General features: G+C 41.9%; 1 protein-coding gene across 9 annotated transcripts in view; it reads left to right on the plus strand.

Moving 5' to 3' along the window:
* ATG7 (autophagy related 7) overlaps positions 1 to 15874 on the plus strand; it is a 243768-nt gene that overhangs the window by 1119 nt on the left and 226775 nt on the right. For 6 of the 9 annotated variants that reach the window (XM_032327316.1, XM_032327289.1, XM_032327300.1 and 3 more), the window contains exon 2: positions 15247 to 15419. In XM_032327316.1, coding sequence (XP_032183207.1) covers positions 15260 to 15419 — 160 coding nt within the window. In that variant the 5' untranslated portion in view covers positions 15247 to 15259. Of the gene's footprint in view, positions 1 to 9141; positions 9245 to 15246; positions 15420 to 15874 lie in introns of all 9 variants that reach the window. The other 3 variants (XM_032327262.1, XM_032327282.1, XM_032327252.1) reach the window with 3 other exon arrangements.

A 15874-nucleotide genomic window follows, 5' to 3' on the forward strand; every position in this document is an offset into this window, starting at 1 on the left:
TGCCACGGGTTAAGTTTCTTAAGTGGCAGAAAACTCACTATTTCTGGTTATTGTTGTTTGGTCTTTCCCTAGCTTTGACTTAGGCCATATGTTGAGCTGAAAGCGGCTACCCCATAATCTCAGCTCATTTTCCCTCTTTCAGGCCCTTGGGCTCTCCCTTCCACTTTATTGCGCACACACCTTTGAAAGCTGCTAGTTTATCTTCTGCTTCACACCATTTCTTCTCCAGGCTGAGCACATTTAATTTATTTACCCATAGTATATGCTACAACAACTGAGAATTTTGTTATGTTCAAGGCATCACTGTAAGCACCGCTGATGTAGAGGTGCTGTTCATGGAGCATACCTTTTGATCATGGTGGTGGCAGTTGTGGCAATTGTCAATAATATAGTGCTTTTAGTGGATGGTAGGTGTTTCAGATCCTGTTGGACCCTAGAAAAAAGAAACAGTAATGTGATGGAGAGTAACTGGGGATAAGCGGAGGGAGCTAGTATAAAATCTAGCTGGTCAGAGATGCACTCTCTGAGGAGATGACTTTGGAGCTAACATGCGAATGAAGAAAAAGCCAGTCTTGTGAAAGTTCATATTGCCTAATTGTTTCTCCATCTCTCAATTCTGTGCTTTGGTCTTGTTAAACTGTTTACAGGTTGTGTCTCACTTGTGACCCTTTGCTCCTGTTGCTTCTGCTGCATAAAACATCTCTTCTTCCCCTTCCATTTTTCTTGGCCAGCTCCTCCCTAACCCTCATGTGACATGATTTTGAAATTCTTTAAGGAGTTAAGTGCAGGGCTCTCAGTCAAGATGCACATCTCTGGCCTCAGGGAGTTATTTTTTAAGTCAGGGAGCTAGACCACAGCACTATGGTATGAAGCTATTGAGATTTGCCAGAGGAGGACTTAGAGCGATTGTTAAGTCAGGCTGAGGCATCAGAGAAGGCTTCTGTGAGGACATATTGCCCATAGGCCTGAAGGATGAGCAAGAATAGTTAGGAGAAGAGGAGTGGAGGAGGGATGAATTGCAGACATTGGGAATAGTGTGAGCAGATGTACACCCAGGCTAAGATATGAATGTGGAAAGGTAAGCAGGAGGCAGATCACAAAGGGCTTTGTGGGCAACATGAGATTGTATAATACATAATTAAGAACACAGATTTTGGAATATAAGTTACTTGTGTACCTATGCTGGCTTTGCCATTGAACTAGTTTTGAGACCTTAGGCAATCACTCTAAACTTCAGTTTCCTCACATAAGCCAACCTTCCAGGGTTGCTGTGAGAATTGAATGCTTTATGTTACCTGCTTGATGTTGGTAGATGGTAAATGATAAACTAGCTGTTAATATTGCCATGCTAAGATTTCTGGACTTTCTTGAAGGTATGGTGTTGGAGAGTTGAGGCAGTGAAAGTTTAAAAAAGGGTGTGACATGCTCTCATCTATTTTAAAGTACCCAGACGGTTCCATGGTGATTATACTGGACAGGGTAGGGTCAGCAGGGAAACCAGTGAGGACACTGTTGCTTTGGTCCAGGTGGCAGAGGAGGGAGCCCTGAACCAAGGCAGTGGCTGTGTGGAGGGAGACAGATGGGTGGGTTTAAGGGACAAAGGAAGGGGTTTGCTGGACTGGTAGTTACCACCATGGATAACACCACATGGGGAGAGGAGGAAGATGAATTGGGATATGGGGGATGGAGGGAATGGATCCTGTGTGTGGATGTAAGTAATAACAAAGTTCTTTGATTAGTGGTCCTTGATTTGTTAGCCCTGATCTCCTCTGAGATTTTATTTGAAAGTCCAAATGGCCTCTTTTCTCCACATTGACCCATGGGAAGTGAAGTTCTAAAATGCCTTCCTCCTCTTTTTTTCTATTTCCTGATCCTTCTACCTATCTCTAGTGTAAGGCCTGGTTGTGTATTTGAGGGAGAATAATGAGATGCTGCTTTGTTACCCAGTACGTACCAACAACTTGGTGTCAGGCCAACCCCAGATGATCACCTCTGGGGTTTTCTCACACCTTCTTTGTTGTGATTACCCTCCCTTGAACTTTTCCTGTTTGACAGTCTGTCTTTGAAAGTGTGGTATGTAAAAGAAGATCTTTTTCCTCGGGGAGTCTGACCATACAGACCAGGGCTGTACTTCTTTTGTGGTGACCTGAGCACCGCACCACCCCACCCCTAGTCTTTGTTGTAGACACATCCTGTCCACTATCATGCTGTGGGCTCCTGGTGCTACTTGGCACTCCCCATCTGCATTTGGACGGCTCTCTTGCCCATCTCCTCCTTGTCTTTCAGATTTTCATTCCTCTCCCAGCTTCCTAACCTTGCCTTTGACTTCACTAAGTTGCAACCATCAGTTAAGTCTCCTCAACTGCTATCATTTACAAACTTATCTCCAGCTGACCATATCACTTTGCCTAATTTTGTGAAAGAAATATGTTTAAGGCTAATTCTTTTACTTGTGCTGAGATTCCATCTCCTTTTTTTCCTTAGGACTTGGTTCCATCATTTATTCCGTTTCTTTCCTGCTTAACCATCTCTTCTCATTTAAATATCTGGGAAAAACAGAACACCTTCCTGTTAACTTCTGTCATCACACCACCTCTTCCCAACCACATTTCTTGACTTCCTGAAGTCGTCATTCACTGAAATCCTGCTTCCACCCACAGGTCCTCCAAAATTGCTCTCCCTAGTCTTCACACCTCTGTGTTACTAAAACTCCTGAACATTTTTTCCTTCCTTGTCTTGAATTCTGAGCACATCTGATATTGCTGATATATTGCTTCATTTATGAAAACCACTCCTGCTTTGTGCTATCTCTCTGGCTGTTTCCCCTGTATCCATTGTATCCTTTTTTCCTCCTTTTGTCCCTTACTTGCTAGTTTTCGCCAAGGCTCTGTCTTATACTCTGTGCTCTTTTCACCCCCAACTTCAGTTCCCACTTAGTGTGCCAAAGACCCCTGTTCTGTGCCCTGAGCTGGGATCTCTCCTGAGAACCAGTCCTCAAACTCAGTCCAAAGTGAAGCTCATCAGCTTCCCTCCTATAGTTCTTTCTACATCCATTCTGACTCATTCTCCTCCTTCCATTTAGTCATTCAAGCCAAAGCCTTGGAGTCATCTTGGACTTTTCTCTCTCATCCTGTCCCAGGTAGTCATCAGAGTTCTACAGATTCTCCCTCTTTGATATCTCTTAACACATTTTCCCCTCTATTTTCTCTCCTACTGCCTTAGTCTGGGCTCTTCTCACTTCTTTCTCTATACCTGCATGGCCTCTGAGCTGCTTGCCCTGTCTGGCCCTTAGTGGTGCTGCAGTGCCCTTTCTAAAATACCGATCTTTACTAAAATATAAATCCCTGCTTTTTCAGTCTAATTTAGGTACCTCTCCTTCCTCCTCCCTTAACAGTCTGTACAAACACTTATACTCTGCAGCACTAGTTTTATGCACAGATTGCTATACTGTCATTCCTGGTCTGTCTAATCCTCAAAACTTAGATCCTAAAATGCAAAGACCTTAGCTTTTTGCCGTTAAATGTTGAAATATAGCACAAGAACTTGTACATAATATATTGAAGTTTATAGAGGGAATAACTAAGTGGAAATCCCTCTGTCTCTGACACATTTTATTGGAAACATTAATTATGTTTTTGAGTACCTCCTGTGTCAGATACATGCATTTTATAGTTGAATCCACACAGTGATACAACTATACACGGTTGATGTCCCATCTTATAAGTGGGGAAACAGACTCAGAGAAATTAAATGACTTGCCCAAGGTTGTGTGGCTAGATGTAGCAGAGGTGGGATTTTAACTCAGGTGTCTCTGGCTTATTGAAGCTAGGCCCTTCCGTTACCATACTGCCTCCAGTGTATCAGCCTGCATTGTCCAATTTTTTTTTTTGACTTAGATTTAAGACCCTATGTTTACCTCTATGAAGTTTTTAGTCCTACTAAAATAGGCCTGTTATATCAGCTGGTCAGAACCTTTTTTATTCTGAACTTTTATTATCCATTATATTACCTATTCCTTCCTGCTTAATGTCGTGTATAGAATTGATAAGCAAACCTTTATCATTATCCAGGTTATTGGTAAAATGCGGTAACTATACCTTATTTAAAATATTTGTTTATGTGATTTCTGTGTCTCTTTCTTTGTTCCAGACCCCTAACACAGGGTTCAGCACACATGAAATACTTAGTAAATACTGATGAATATTTGTCCACACAGAAAAATAAAAATAAATTGGGCAAAACCAAAGAATGAGCCAATGAACATCTGTTAGCTCCTTATTAACATCAGTTCATACCTTAACCAACATTCTTTGGATAAGACTACTTTACCAGTTTTTGATCCCTCTGATTATGTCAGTATATCCAGTTATGACATCTTCATCTTGTCTACTAGGATATTTGGAGCATTCTTGTCAGAGACCTTGCTGAAGTCCAGATATCCTAAGTCCTGTGTCTGGGGTTCTTTGATCAAGAAAGAAGTGCTGTTAATCTGTTATGACTTGTTCTTAAACCGTAGTGGCCTCTTATAATTACTTGGAACTGCTTCATTCAGTTGTACCAAGTTGTACACTGAGTAAGAGGCCACACCTGAGGGGTGTTTTGTATAGGTCATAGGCATCATGGGTTTGTTTTTGTAGCACCAACTTTCTGGCAATAAAGGGTAAAATGTCTTGAGCCAACCTATCAGTGTATTACAGCAGTTTTCTAAGGGAAGGAAGTAAAACGTCTTGAGGAAGGGTTGCAGTTTCCTAATTGTACAAAAGTGCCACGTGATCTAGAATGGCCCACATGACACTCCTCCTGGGAGCAAAATCTCTGTCCAGTGGGATGTAGAATCCAACCCTATTCTCATCTTTGGAAATCAATATTTTGAATCTGGTATCAAGTATTGGCTTGGCCCAATCTTTCAGCCCCTCTTCCTTTTCTAGGACTCCTTAAATATCACTGAAACTGAAAACCACAGAGCCTCTGTTATTCAGAAGCTAGCCTCCATAACTCAGCCAGCTTTCAGGAAACCATCACGGATTTTACTTGTTGGTTGACACAAGGCTCCACAGTGATTCAGGTGAATCCAGGTGGCTGTCCCTCATATACAGAATGGAGCAAAGTGACACTGTTGATTGGTACAGGTAACAAAAAGGACTCAAAAGCAGGCAACCAGTCTCCATCTTCCTTGTATTGTCTCTCCTCTCTCACAGGCCTTCTCAGCTTTTACAGCTGTCACTACCTCTCCCTCCTAGGTTTGGACGCCCTACAGTGCTGGTAGCCAGTGGACCCACTCTCAAAAACAGGCTGAACAAGAACAGAGTGTGTGTGAAGCTTAAGGTTATTAAAGCAGAAGGAAAACCAAAGAAAAACAACTTGCACAAGTAGCCAGTGAGAATGAAGGTTATAGTTTGAAGAGTTTAGAGGTGACTGTCAGTTCTCTGATTGACTTCTTGAAGAAGCAAATAATGTCGATTTGTAGGGGTAAAGGTGGCATACGTGGAACGAGGGAGACAACTCATCTGCAATAGCAGTTATCTTCTCTGCGTATGTGATCAGCTGTGACCACTTCACAGTACAATCATAAAAAGAGCCATTTTAGATGACTTGGTGTCTTGTGGAGACATCGGTTTGGCTCAAGGGCATCTTGACTCTGATGTGATTTTTTAAAAGGAATCGAGGCTTCTGAATCCAGCTGGTTCCCCTGTAGGAGTCCTGAGTTTTCGTCTTCTGGTTAAGCCTAATCTGTCTTCGAAGTTTGGAACTTTGCCCCACCTCCTTTTGGAAGGGAGGGCTTGTAAACCTCCCTCTTTGGCAGCCTTGCACATTATTTCCAAAACTCATGAACTCACAAAGCATTATTAGCTGACAAAACATGCATTGGCTCCATATGCCAAAGGGGCCCTCTCCCCACTCCTGACCGTCTCCACCTCATTTTTTTTTTTTTTAACCCATCAGCAGCTAAGAATATACTCTGTTTGTCAGTAGGACTTGGCCATATGGTTTGGTGCTTATTTTAATGACTGCCAGAGCTCGCAGCTGGGAGAACGAGAACAGAAGTCTGCTCTTTGTGCTCCATTTTGGCCCAGAGAAGGTACTTTGGGGCCAGACTGCGGTTATTCTGGCACTTCTGCTAAGTGAATGGTCCCACACGGCCTCAGGGAAACTGAACACAAAGTGCTCCTAACCCTTAGAACTTACTCCTCTGGACTTCTTGATGACCTATAGCAGGAGACCATCCGTTCCATTTTAATTAAACCTCTGTTGTGACTGCAGTGCTCCTTTGAGGGAGGGGAGGCTTCAATGAGGCGTGTTGGAGGCAGAGAAAATTTTCATAGTGTATGGGGAAGGGCAACCACATTAGTCAGATGCTGTTGGCTAACGTGGGAGGATGTGTTGACAAGAACTAATAGCCGTACCATTAATTGACTGCTGACTGTGCTAGGCACTGGAACAGGCACATCACACACTTTCTCATTTAGCCCTCCCAACAACCTCAGGGCTTGGGTACAATTATCCTGATTTTGCAGATGAGAAATCAAGGCACAGGGGATGAAGTTCCTTGCCCGTGGTTCCTCAGCCAGTGAGAGTTGGAACTGGAACTCACACTTGGGTCTATCTGAAGACCAGACCCCCAATTGCTATCACTTTAGCCTCCCTTCTCTGAACCATTAAAAGTCCCCCTGCCCTCCCAAAGCAGACAAATAAAAACCCAATGAACATAGGTGGAAAGTGATAGCAAGGCGTTTTTTTCGTACATGGAGGCTGGTCTCTTTTTCTGCTGTCCCTCCAAGGGTCTAATTTCCCTGAAGACAAGCTTGTTTTATCACCATGATTGTTGTTTATCTTCTACCAATTTTACTTCTTCATTTTTACAAAAATCCTATACTGGCTTAATATTTGCTGTGTCCAATCCTGTTGGCCTCCCACCAGAGGGAGACCAGTTGGACAGACTCAACAGGGAGCCTTCCTGCTCCAATTAATTATCTAAGCAGCAAAGCCAAAATATTTCCTTCTTTAGCTTCTTTAAAACAGATGCCAGGGAAATTTATGGAAATGATACTTCGTTTAGCCTTATTTAGAGCAATGAATTTCTTTTCACCAAAGCTAGATTTAAATAGGTCATCTGTTAACTATTAAATGAATACAGGAAGGTTCTTTGTAGGGTCATGGTAGCTTGAATACTGGGGTTTCTGTTTTACTTTTTTTCTTTAAGTATAGTATACATATAGTAAAGTGCACTAACCATAGATCTATAGCTCATGGGTTTTTACATATATATGTGCCCTATAACCAGCTCCCAGCTCCCAGCTCAAGGTATATAGAATATGTCCAGCTTCCCAGAAGGCTTCTTATTTCCCCTTCCCAGTCATTAGCCCCACCCCAGCCTATAATTACTCTTCTAACTTCTATCATGTTAATTGGTTTTGCCTGCTGAATATAACATAGGCTAGGTGTGTGCAGGCATTAAAATTGTCTTCATATTTTATTTTGGAACAGTTTCAAACTTGCAAAAAACCTTACAAGAATAAGACAAAGACCTTTCATATACCCTTCTCCCAGAGACCACATCCAGATTTTGTCTCAATAGCAACATTTATAGAAGCAGAGTGTCAACCCAAGATCACTTGTTGCCCTCAGTCATCATGTCTTTCTCTTTCACTCTGGAACAATTCTGTAGTCTTCCCTTGACTTTTAAGACCTTGACACTTTGGAAGATTATAAGCCAGTCTCAGTCATTGTATGGAATATTTTTCAGTTAGGGTTTACCTGACATTTCCTCTCACTGAGCTCCAAGTCATGTTTTTAGCCGAGTGCTGTAGATGTTTGTGTTTTTCGTGGCATTCCATCAGATAGCATGCATGTCTGTTCGTCCCACTGATGCTGCTGTTAACTTTATTCCCTCCATGAGGATGGTGTCTGCCAGATTTTGTCACTGTAAAGTGACTTTTTCTCTCCTTTGAAATTAATCATTTTTTTGTGGAAAGTTACTTTGTGACTGTGAATGTAAGCTTTTAACTCCTGTACCATGGGAATATTTTCAGGAAGAAAGATCTATTCTTTACTAATTTTGTAATTTTTTGATTAAGGTTTCATTTCACTTGATTTGTACATGCATATCTCTTGCCTACTAAGGTCTTAGTCCTAAAAAAAACAATAGGTTTAGAGACATTCTGAGTATATGGACTATTTCCGTATGTTGTTCATGATTTCTTACTCTAATCACCAAATTCCGTGGTAATGAGCTTTGTCTTCCCAATTGCAGAAGCCTGGCTTATTTCTTTCTCTTGCTTCTCTTGTAGAAGGTACCCATAAAAAGGTTTCTAGAACTCATCTTAGTAACATTTGAGAGCCACTGTGCAAGAGACTATGGTATATTGAGAGGAATATGATCCAGGATCTGCAGCTTTAGAGTTTACAATCAGATTGACGGGGGTAGACAGATCAGAGAAGAGCTGGACAATAATACTAAACGTGGAGGTAGCTCAGAGAAGAAGTGATTAACTGTAGCCAATGGAGAAGAGCAAACAGAGTAATGAGAGTGAAGGGCAGCTCCGGGAACGCTTTCTGGAGCAGATAACCTCTGAGCTGGATTTTGAAAAGTGCGTCAGTCACAGGGACAAGGGTGTCTTTTAGACAGCTAGCTATTTGTTCAGAGTTGAGGAGGCAGGACAGCAGGTATGTGAGGGGAGCACTAAGCAGCTTGATGCTTCTTCAGCATCAAGTCAGAGGTGAGGCGCGGTGGGGCCACCAAGGTGGCTCCAGAAAAGTTGGAAGGTAGTAGTAGGGGTCCAGGAAAAAGTAGGAAACATCAGATGTGTGGGAATATGCCAGTTTTGTATGTGACATGCCACTAATGGCATTATTTATTTATCTGAGAGAGAGCACGGGGAGGGGCAGAGGGGGAGGGAAAGAGAATCCCCAAGCAGACCCTACTGAGCTCATATCCCTATGTGGGGCTCGATCCCAGGATCCTGAGATCATGATCTGAGCTGAAATCAAGTCAGCCACCCAACTGACTGAGCCACCCAGATGCTCTGAGCTTCAGTAAATATTAACTGGGCTTCATGGTAGCTTACTGATGCTGACATATGTGTGAGTGTTCTGTGTATACTTGGTTTTCCAGTTCATAAAGATGTATTTGCAACATTACAGGGTTTCTACTGTAGAACAGCAACTGTGGCCTTGCGGACTGCTTCACCAAATGACAGGTGTGGAAGATCGTCTAGTCCGAGGGTCCTCAAACTGCAGCCTTCAGGTCAGATCCTGACCAAGGCCTTTTTGTGTGTGTGCAGTCCATGAGCTAAGGATTGTTTTTACGTTTTTCAAGCATTGTAAAAAAGGAGAAGAAACTATGACAGAAACTGTTTTGGCATGCAATGACTAAAATATTTACTATCTGGCCCTTTTCAGAAAAAGCCTGCCAAAACCCTGGTCTCATCTGACTGCCTGATACAGTAATCCTTTGTACAATATGACTTGGCAAATAATCATCTAATATATGCTCGGACACTTCCACTAATGGAAAATTCATTATCTCTCCAGCCAATCTGTTTCTTATTTGGACAGTTCAGGCTATTAGTAATATTTAAAGTCTGCTGTAATTTGTCTCATTATAGGATCCATCTATTGGCCTTTTTTGGGGGAAGAGGACTATTATTGTGTCAACATTTACCAAGCTCCTAATATAGTCTAGGCAGTGTGCTGAGGGCTGAAGAAAGATGAGTAAGACATGGTTTGCACCAGGGATCTCTCAGGTGTTGTTTCTTGGAATTAAAGCTGCTATGCTGGTAGTCTTGGGTGTCTTTCATTCCCCGTCTTGCCATTGGGTTGGGACTTTTTCTTTAATTATTTTATTTATTTCTCTATTGTTATTCCACATACACAAAATTCATTGAGTTTTGAACACAAATTCAGAGAGAATAGGGCCATACAGTGAAAATAAGTCTCTCTACACCCTTGTCTCCTGACTCTATGTCGCTTTCTTGGGAGGCAACCACTGTCACCCATTTCCTGTGGGGATTTTACTTTAAAGAACAGCACTACCCAAGGTTTAGGACCATTTGTAAAAAACACTTTTGGCAAGTACTCAGACATTGGTGTTTTATGAGCTCCTACTTTGTATAAGTTGCTGAGTGTGACTTAGTTTTATTTTCATAAAGTCTGAAATTTGCACCACGTTTGGGTGGTACACACAGCCCCAGAGTTTGTATTTACCCACCTGATATTTAAGTTAAATCTTGACTGGATATTTTGGCTACTGCTGGGATTCTTGCTCATGACAGTGTTGAATCCTCATCAAAGCCTCTCTCTTTCAGTGGAAGTGACACAACCCCATTTTGTGTAACTCCCAGGTTTCACATCCTGAATGTGATAGAAATAGTTAGAAATGAAGTTGAACTACACTTATATTGATGCCCCTGTCAGTTTCCTTCCTTGATTATGTCTGTTTGTAGTGTTGAAGTATGGTAGATATAATCTTTAACTTTCTAAGCAAAGCAGAGGCCAGAATTCTCACCTTGTGCTGTCTGGGGTTGTACAGGCACATCATTTTTTTTTAAGGAAACAGGTGCTGTTTGGATCTAGGTTAGTGACAAATAACTTTGTACCTATATTCACTACTCCTTCCAGAATTCCATTCTGATCATTACTTCCTTAGATCTTCCCTTCCAGCTTAAGGAGATGGCAATGTGACACAGATGTATGGGTTCTTAAATGATGCAGTTATACTTGAGTGTGTTCTTCAGATGTTTCCAGCAATGTCCTCATCACATATTGCTGCTGCTGAGGACCTTTCTGTTTTCTTAGCCTGTCAAGCAGTAGTTCAGTGGCTGAATACCAACCACTTTCTCTTGTGAAATAGGCTCTTGGGTTCTGTTTGAAATTTCTAAAGGCTCAAATAAGTCAGAAAATGTTTAAAGGATGTGTCTCTTATGCATATCACTTTGTTAGTATGCCCATCTGTCATCTTGTAAGTGGTCTTCCTGAGTCATTTTTTCCCAGCTGTTGAAGTGTGGTATAGGAGAGAGTCTTCTCTTTCATCTCTGGCACTGGCAAAATTCCATCTTGATGACCTCATCGGGTCATCCAAATGATGATGAGTTACCGCTGACCTTTAAGAGTAAGTTGTGGATGACTAAAGCGTGTAGGAGCCTGATGACCCATCACACAGAGGCTTTCAGAGATCCATTTGTACCACTGTCTGCTGCTGTGTTGATTTCCTTCCATAGTGGATGATTACTCTGGCTATGACCTTTTTCTTTTGACTCTGTTGGAGAGTAAGTTAGTATGAAAATGTTTTTCAAAATGGTTTTTTCACATATGTGTGGCTGATAGGCAATAAAAAGGCTCTGAAAAGGGGTGTCTCCCTTTGAGGCAGTACAGATATAGTGATGAGAGAGTTGGGGCTTTGAAGCTAGTCAACGTGGATTTTAATCTCAGCTCTTTTCCTTCCTAAGTGAGTCACTTTGGGCAAGTTACTTGATACCTCAGTGCCTCCATTTCTCTTCTATAAATTAGGCATAATGCAATAACTTTGAGCTTGTCCTAAGATAATGTGTAAAATGTTTAGTGCTTGGCACAAAATAAAAATTCAATTAGATAGTTATTACTACTACTGCTATTATTTAAAAAGTTTTGAAAAGCATATAATCAAAAAAGCAAGTACGATTCATGATGGCAAATGCCCTAATGAAGTTTTCATCTGTCATCACGGAGAAGGGACCCACTGATGCCCACTGACTGTGGGCGTTAATGAGAGCTTCATAAAAAATCTTAATAGATGAGAAGGAGTTTTCATGGTAGAGATGGGGAGAGGTTTCCGAGGGAAAGGCGTAAGGCTGGGAAACAAGCAAGCTGAGACAGTGTTGACACCTTACTCTTTCTGGGGGTAAGGCTGGTAAGATTTTGTTTGTTTAAACAAGGGAGTGCCCTGTGCAAATCAGTTCCAGTAGCAACATAGATGTCTTGTTTGAAGACAGAATAGTGGAAAGCATTGAAGAAGACAAAGGCAATGACCTGTGAGCATGTTAACTCAGGAGCTGAGGTATGAGATGGTGGGCCTGACCTGTGCAGGGGGATGGAGGAGAGAAGGGAAGCTGACTTGGATACAGGAAGCACAAAATTGCATGAAGAGTATGGGCATATGGAATTTGGATCCTATTCCTCCCCACTTCACTGCACTTTTCCTACCTGTATGTCCTTCTGTGGACTTCTTACCTCTCTGAACCTCAGTCTCTTCCTCTGTAAAACCGGAACTGTCACTTATTAGGGCTTTCGAGAGGAGTAAATTCAGGTGCATGCCCTGCTGCAGTGCCTTGTCCTGGTCAATGCTCTGTAGCTGTCACCTTCATCTCATTCCAGAGGCCCGTTTAAGGTTTAGCTTCTAGCAATTACTGATTTACTGAATGTGAAAAATAGAAAAACTGAAGATGACTTTGAGGTTTTGACCTCGGGTATAGTTGTACTATTAAGTTAACTAGGACATACTGGGAAATAGGCAGAATTTGGGGAAAAGAAATGTTTAGGGCGCCTGGATGGCTCAGTGGGTTAGGCCGCTGCCTTCGGCTCAGGTCATGATCTCAGGGTCCTGGGATCAAGTCCCACATCGGGCTCTCTGCTCAGCAGGGAGCCTGCTTCCCTCTCTCTCTGCCTGCCTCTCTGTCTACTTGTGATCTCTCTCTCTCTCTGTCAAATAAATAAATAAATAAATCTTTTTAAAAGAAAAGAAAAGAAAAGAAATGTTTAGTTTGGGGTTTGCCAAACTTGAGTTGTCTGTGAGAAATCCAAGTCTTGGCTTTAAAACATACAGATGACTCTTGAACAATGTGGGGGATAGGGGTGCCGACCCCCACATATTCAAATCCATGTATAATTTTTGACTCCTCAAAACTTAACTACTTATAGCCTATTCTTGGCCAGAAGCCTTACTGATAACATCAACAGTCGATTAACACATAGTCGATTAACACAAACAACTAGGTTATATGTATTATAGAGTGTATTCTTAAAATAAAGTAAGCTAGAGAAAAGAAAATACTATTAAGAAAACCTTAAGGAAAATACATTTATAGTACTGTACCTTATTGGAAAAAGCTCCATGTAGGTGTGGACTCGTGCAGTTCAAACCTGTGTTGTTCAAAGGTCAACTGTTTGTTTGGAGGTTAGCTCTCTAGAAATATAGTCCTAAAGTTCACTGGCATATAAATAGAAATTAATATAGAAAATGAATAGTTTTGCTTTTGAGAAAACTTACAGACCAAGGAGAGGGCTGAGCATGGATTCTTTCAAAAACCAATAGCAGAAAGCATTGTGGAGAAAGAGTAGAAGGGAATGATTGGAGGAAGCCATTTGGGTATTCTAGACCCACGTTTCTCAGTGCGAAGCCCCCAGATCACCTATATGAGGGTCTGTTTCTCCTTTGGGCACTGAAGTCTCAGTGCATGGGATCCATAAGCTTTCCCTGGGCCAATGGAAATAGATGTGACCTGGAAAGAGATGAACATTCTGAGAGTACAGAATTATAAAAAGCCTTTCAAATAATTAAAAGCCAGAAATTATTTAATATGGGATGAGGGTACATTTAAATATATTTGAAATGGTTAAGAGGTGGGCCCTCCAAAAGTAAGACTGCCAGTGGCCTGAAGCCATCAAGTAGTACCAAACTTGAATCAGACCTGCCTGGGCACTAGTCAAACCTGGGGACTCCTGGTCACCCTCATCCTCCCTTCTCCTCTCCAGTAGCTGGAGCCCAGGCATCCTCAGTTTAGTCTCGTTTTGTTTAGTTTAGTTTTGTTTAAGATTTTATGTATTTATTTGTCAGAGGGAGAGAGAGAAACCGGCAGAGGGAGAGGTAGGCTCCTCACTGAGCAAGGACCCTGATAAGGGATTCCATCCCAGCACCCCGAGATCATGACCTGAGCTGAAGGCAGACACTTAACTGACTGAGCCACCGAGGTGTCGCTTCATCTTCAGTTTTTAATAAGCCCTCAAGGTGGGGAAAGTTTGAAAACCTCGGGTCAGGCATTGTCTAACGTATGATACTGAGAAGGCATACTAAGGCGGTGGGGAGTTTTAAAGAGCACCTTCTCTGAGACTTCCTCCCTACTCCATACTCCTCTCCTCCTGGAATTTTAGCATTTTCATGTAGTGCTAACTTTGCACTTTACCATCTAGTTATTATCAGTCAAAAGCTCGTTATATCTCTCTTTTTAAAAGATTTTATTTATTTATTTATTTGAGAGAGAGAGAAAGCATGCGCATGCATGCACACTAAGGGAGAAGGAGATGCAAACTCCCTGCTAAGCAGAGAGCCTGACCTGGGGCTCCACCCAGGCACCCCGAAAGCTTGCTAGATCTTAATTCCCAAATCCAACAAGTTTGGAAAACAGAAAGCTATGTAATAATCTTGGCTCAAAACTGTGATGTGGTTGATGTGAACTGTTGTCATCTAATGTGACTCTTCATACATTCTGCTGCAGAAATATTACTCTGTCTGGTCATAGGGAAGTTAGAGTGGAAAGTGAAGAGACCTCTCCCACTTCTGCTTTTTGGAAATACCAAGGTCCTCTAGTATTGTGCTTCTCCAGCTGGCAGTGGTGTCCCCCTGAGTGTGCATGCAGGAGTAGGAGAGTTACAGTGTGCGCATGCCTGATTGCCAGGAGGGTCACATTTATTTGATGATTTCAGGGGGAGAATGAAATATTAAAATATGTATATACAGTAAAATGCAAATTTTCCATGCATTTAAAAGATAAAAGATGGTATGTAAAAAAAATTCAGGTTAGGTGGGCAGAAATTTGTTCATTCTCTCCTCAGCAGGGGCAGGGGGTGCTCAAGTGCAGCTCTCATTCAGAGCTTGGATAGTTGGCCTTGTGTTTCTGACCTGCTGGACTCCGGTTTTGCATGTGTGAAGTTCTCCAGGACCACACAGGAGGACAAAAATTTCTGTGACTCTGATTATGTCTATGAAGGCATAGCACTTTTGCTGCCATCAGACTGACTTGAACAAGAAAGGGAGATACCCAGAGGGTAAAGGTCAGAAAGGCCTAAGAGAAAGGATTTACTTAGAAAATCATTTGTGTTGTCAGGAGGTGAAACTTAGCAATATAGGCCAAATCAGGGTGATTTTCAGTTAGGTCTTTAGGTAGCCTGTATACCTCCCATCATTTTTTGCTTGTTTGTTTTGGTTATGCCTTATTACAATTTTTTTTCCCTCACCATATGTTGTGCTATTTTGCTGTGTTCTGTTTTGTTTTCTAGTAGGCAGCAAATAATGGCAGCAGCTCCGGGGGATCCTGGGCTGTCCAAATTGCAGTTCGCTCCCTTTAGCAGTGCCTTGGACGTTGGATTCTGGCATGAGTTGACCCAGAGGAAACTGAATGAGTACCGGCTGGATGAAGGTCCCAAGGACATTAAGGGCTATTACTACAATGGTGGGTGACAGTAACTCGGTATTCCGTCATCTTCTGTTATGCTCTCTGCCCTCCACTATGGGGTCAGCTTTCCTACCTTTGTCTTTTATAATTCATGCTCTTCACTGGTTTCTATTTTACTTCCTGACCATCTTTAATTAATTAATTTTTATTTGGATGTCATTTACACATAGTGCTACATTAGTTTTAGATTTACAGCATAGTGATTTGACAAGTTTATACATTATGCTCTGCTCACTACAGGCGTAGCTGCCCTCTGTCACCATACAGTGCTATTACAGTAACATTGATTATATTCTGTGTGCCATACCTTTTATCCCCTTTTACTTCCTGGCTTTTGACACAAACTCGTTTTCACTTCTTTTCCTCTGTTGCAGGGAAAAGAAAAGAGAGTAGTGAGACTCCCGTTATTAACCCAAAGAATTAATACTGACTACTTAAAATTGCTGAGGGAG

This window comes from Mustela erminea, chromosome 1 (genome assembly GCF_009829155.1).
Source record: "Mustela erminea isolate mMusErm1 chromosome 1, mMusErm1.Pri, whole genome shotgun sequence".
Classification (NCBI taxonomy): Eukaryota; Metazoa; Chordata; class Mammalia; order Carnivora; family Mustelidae; genus Mustela; species Mustela erminea.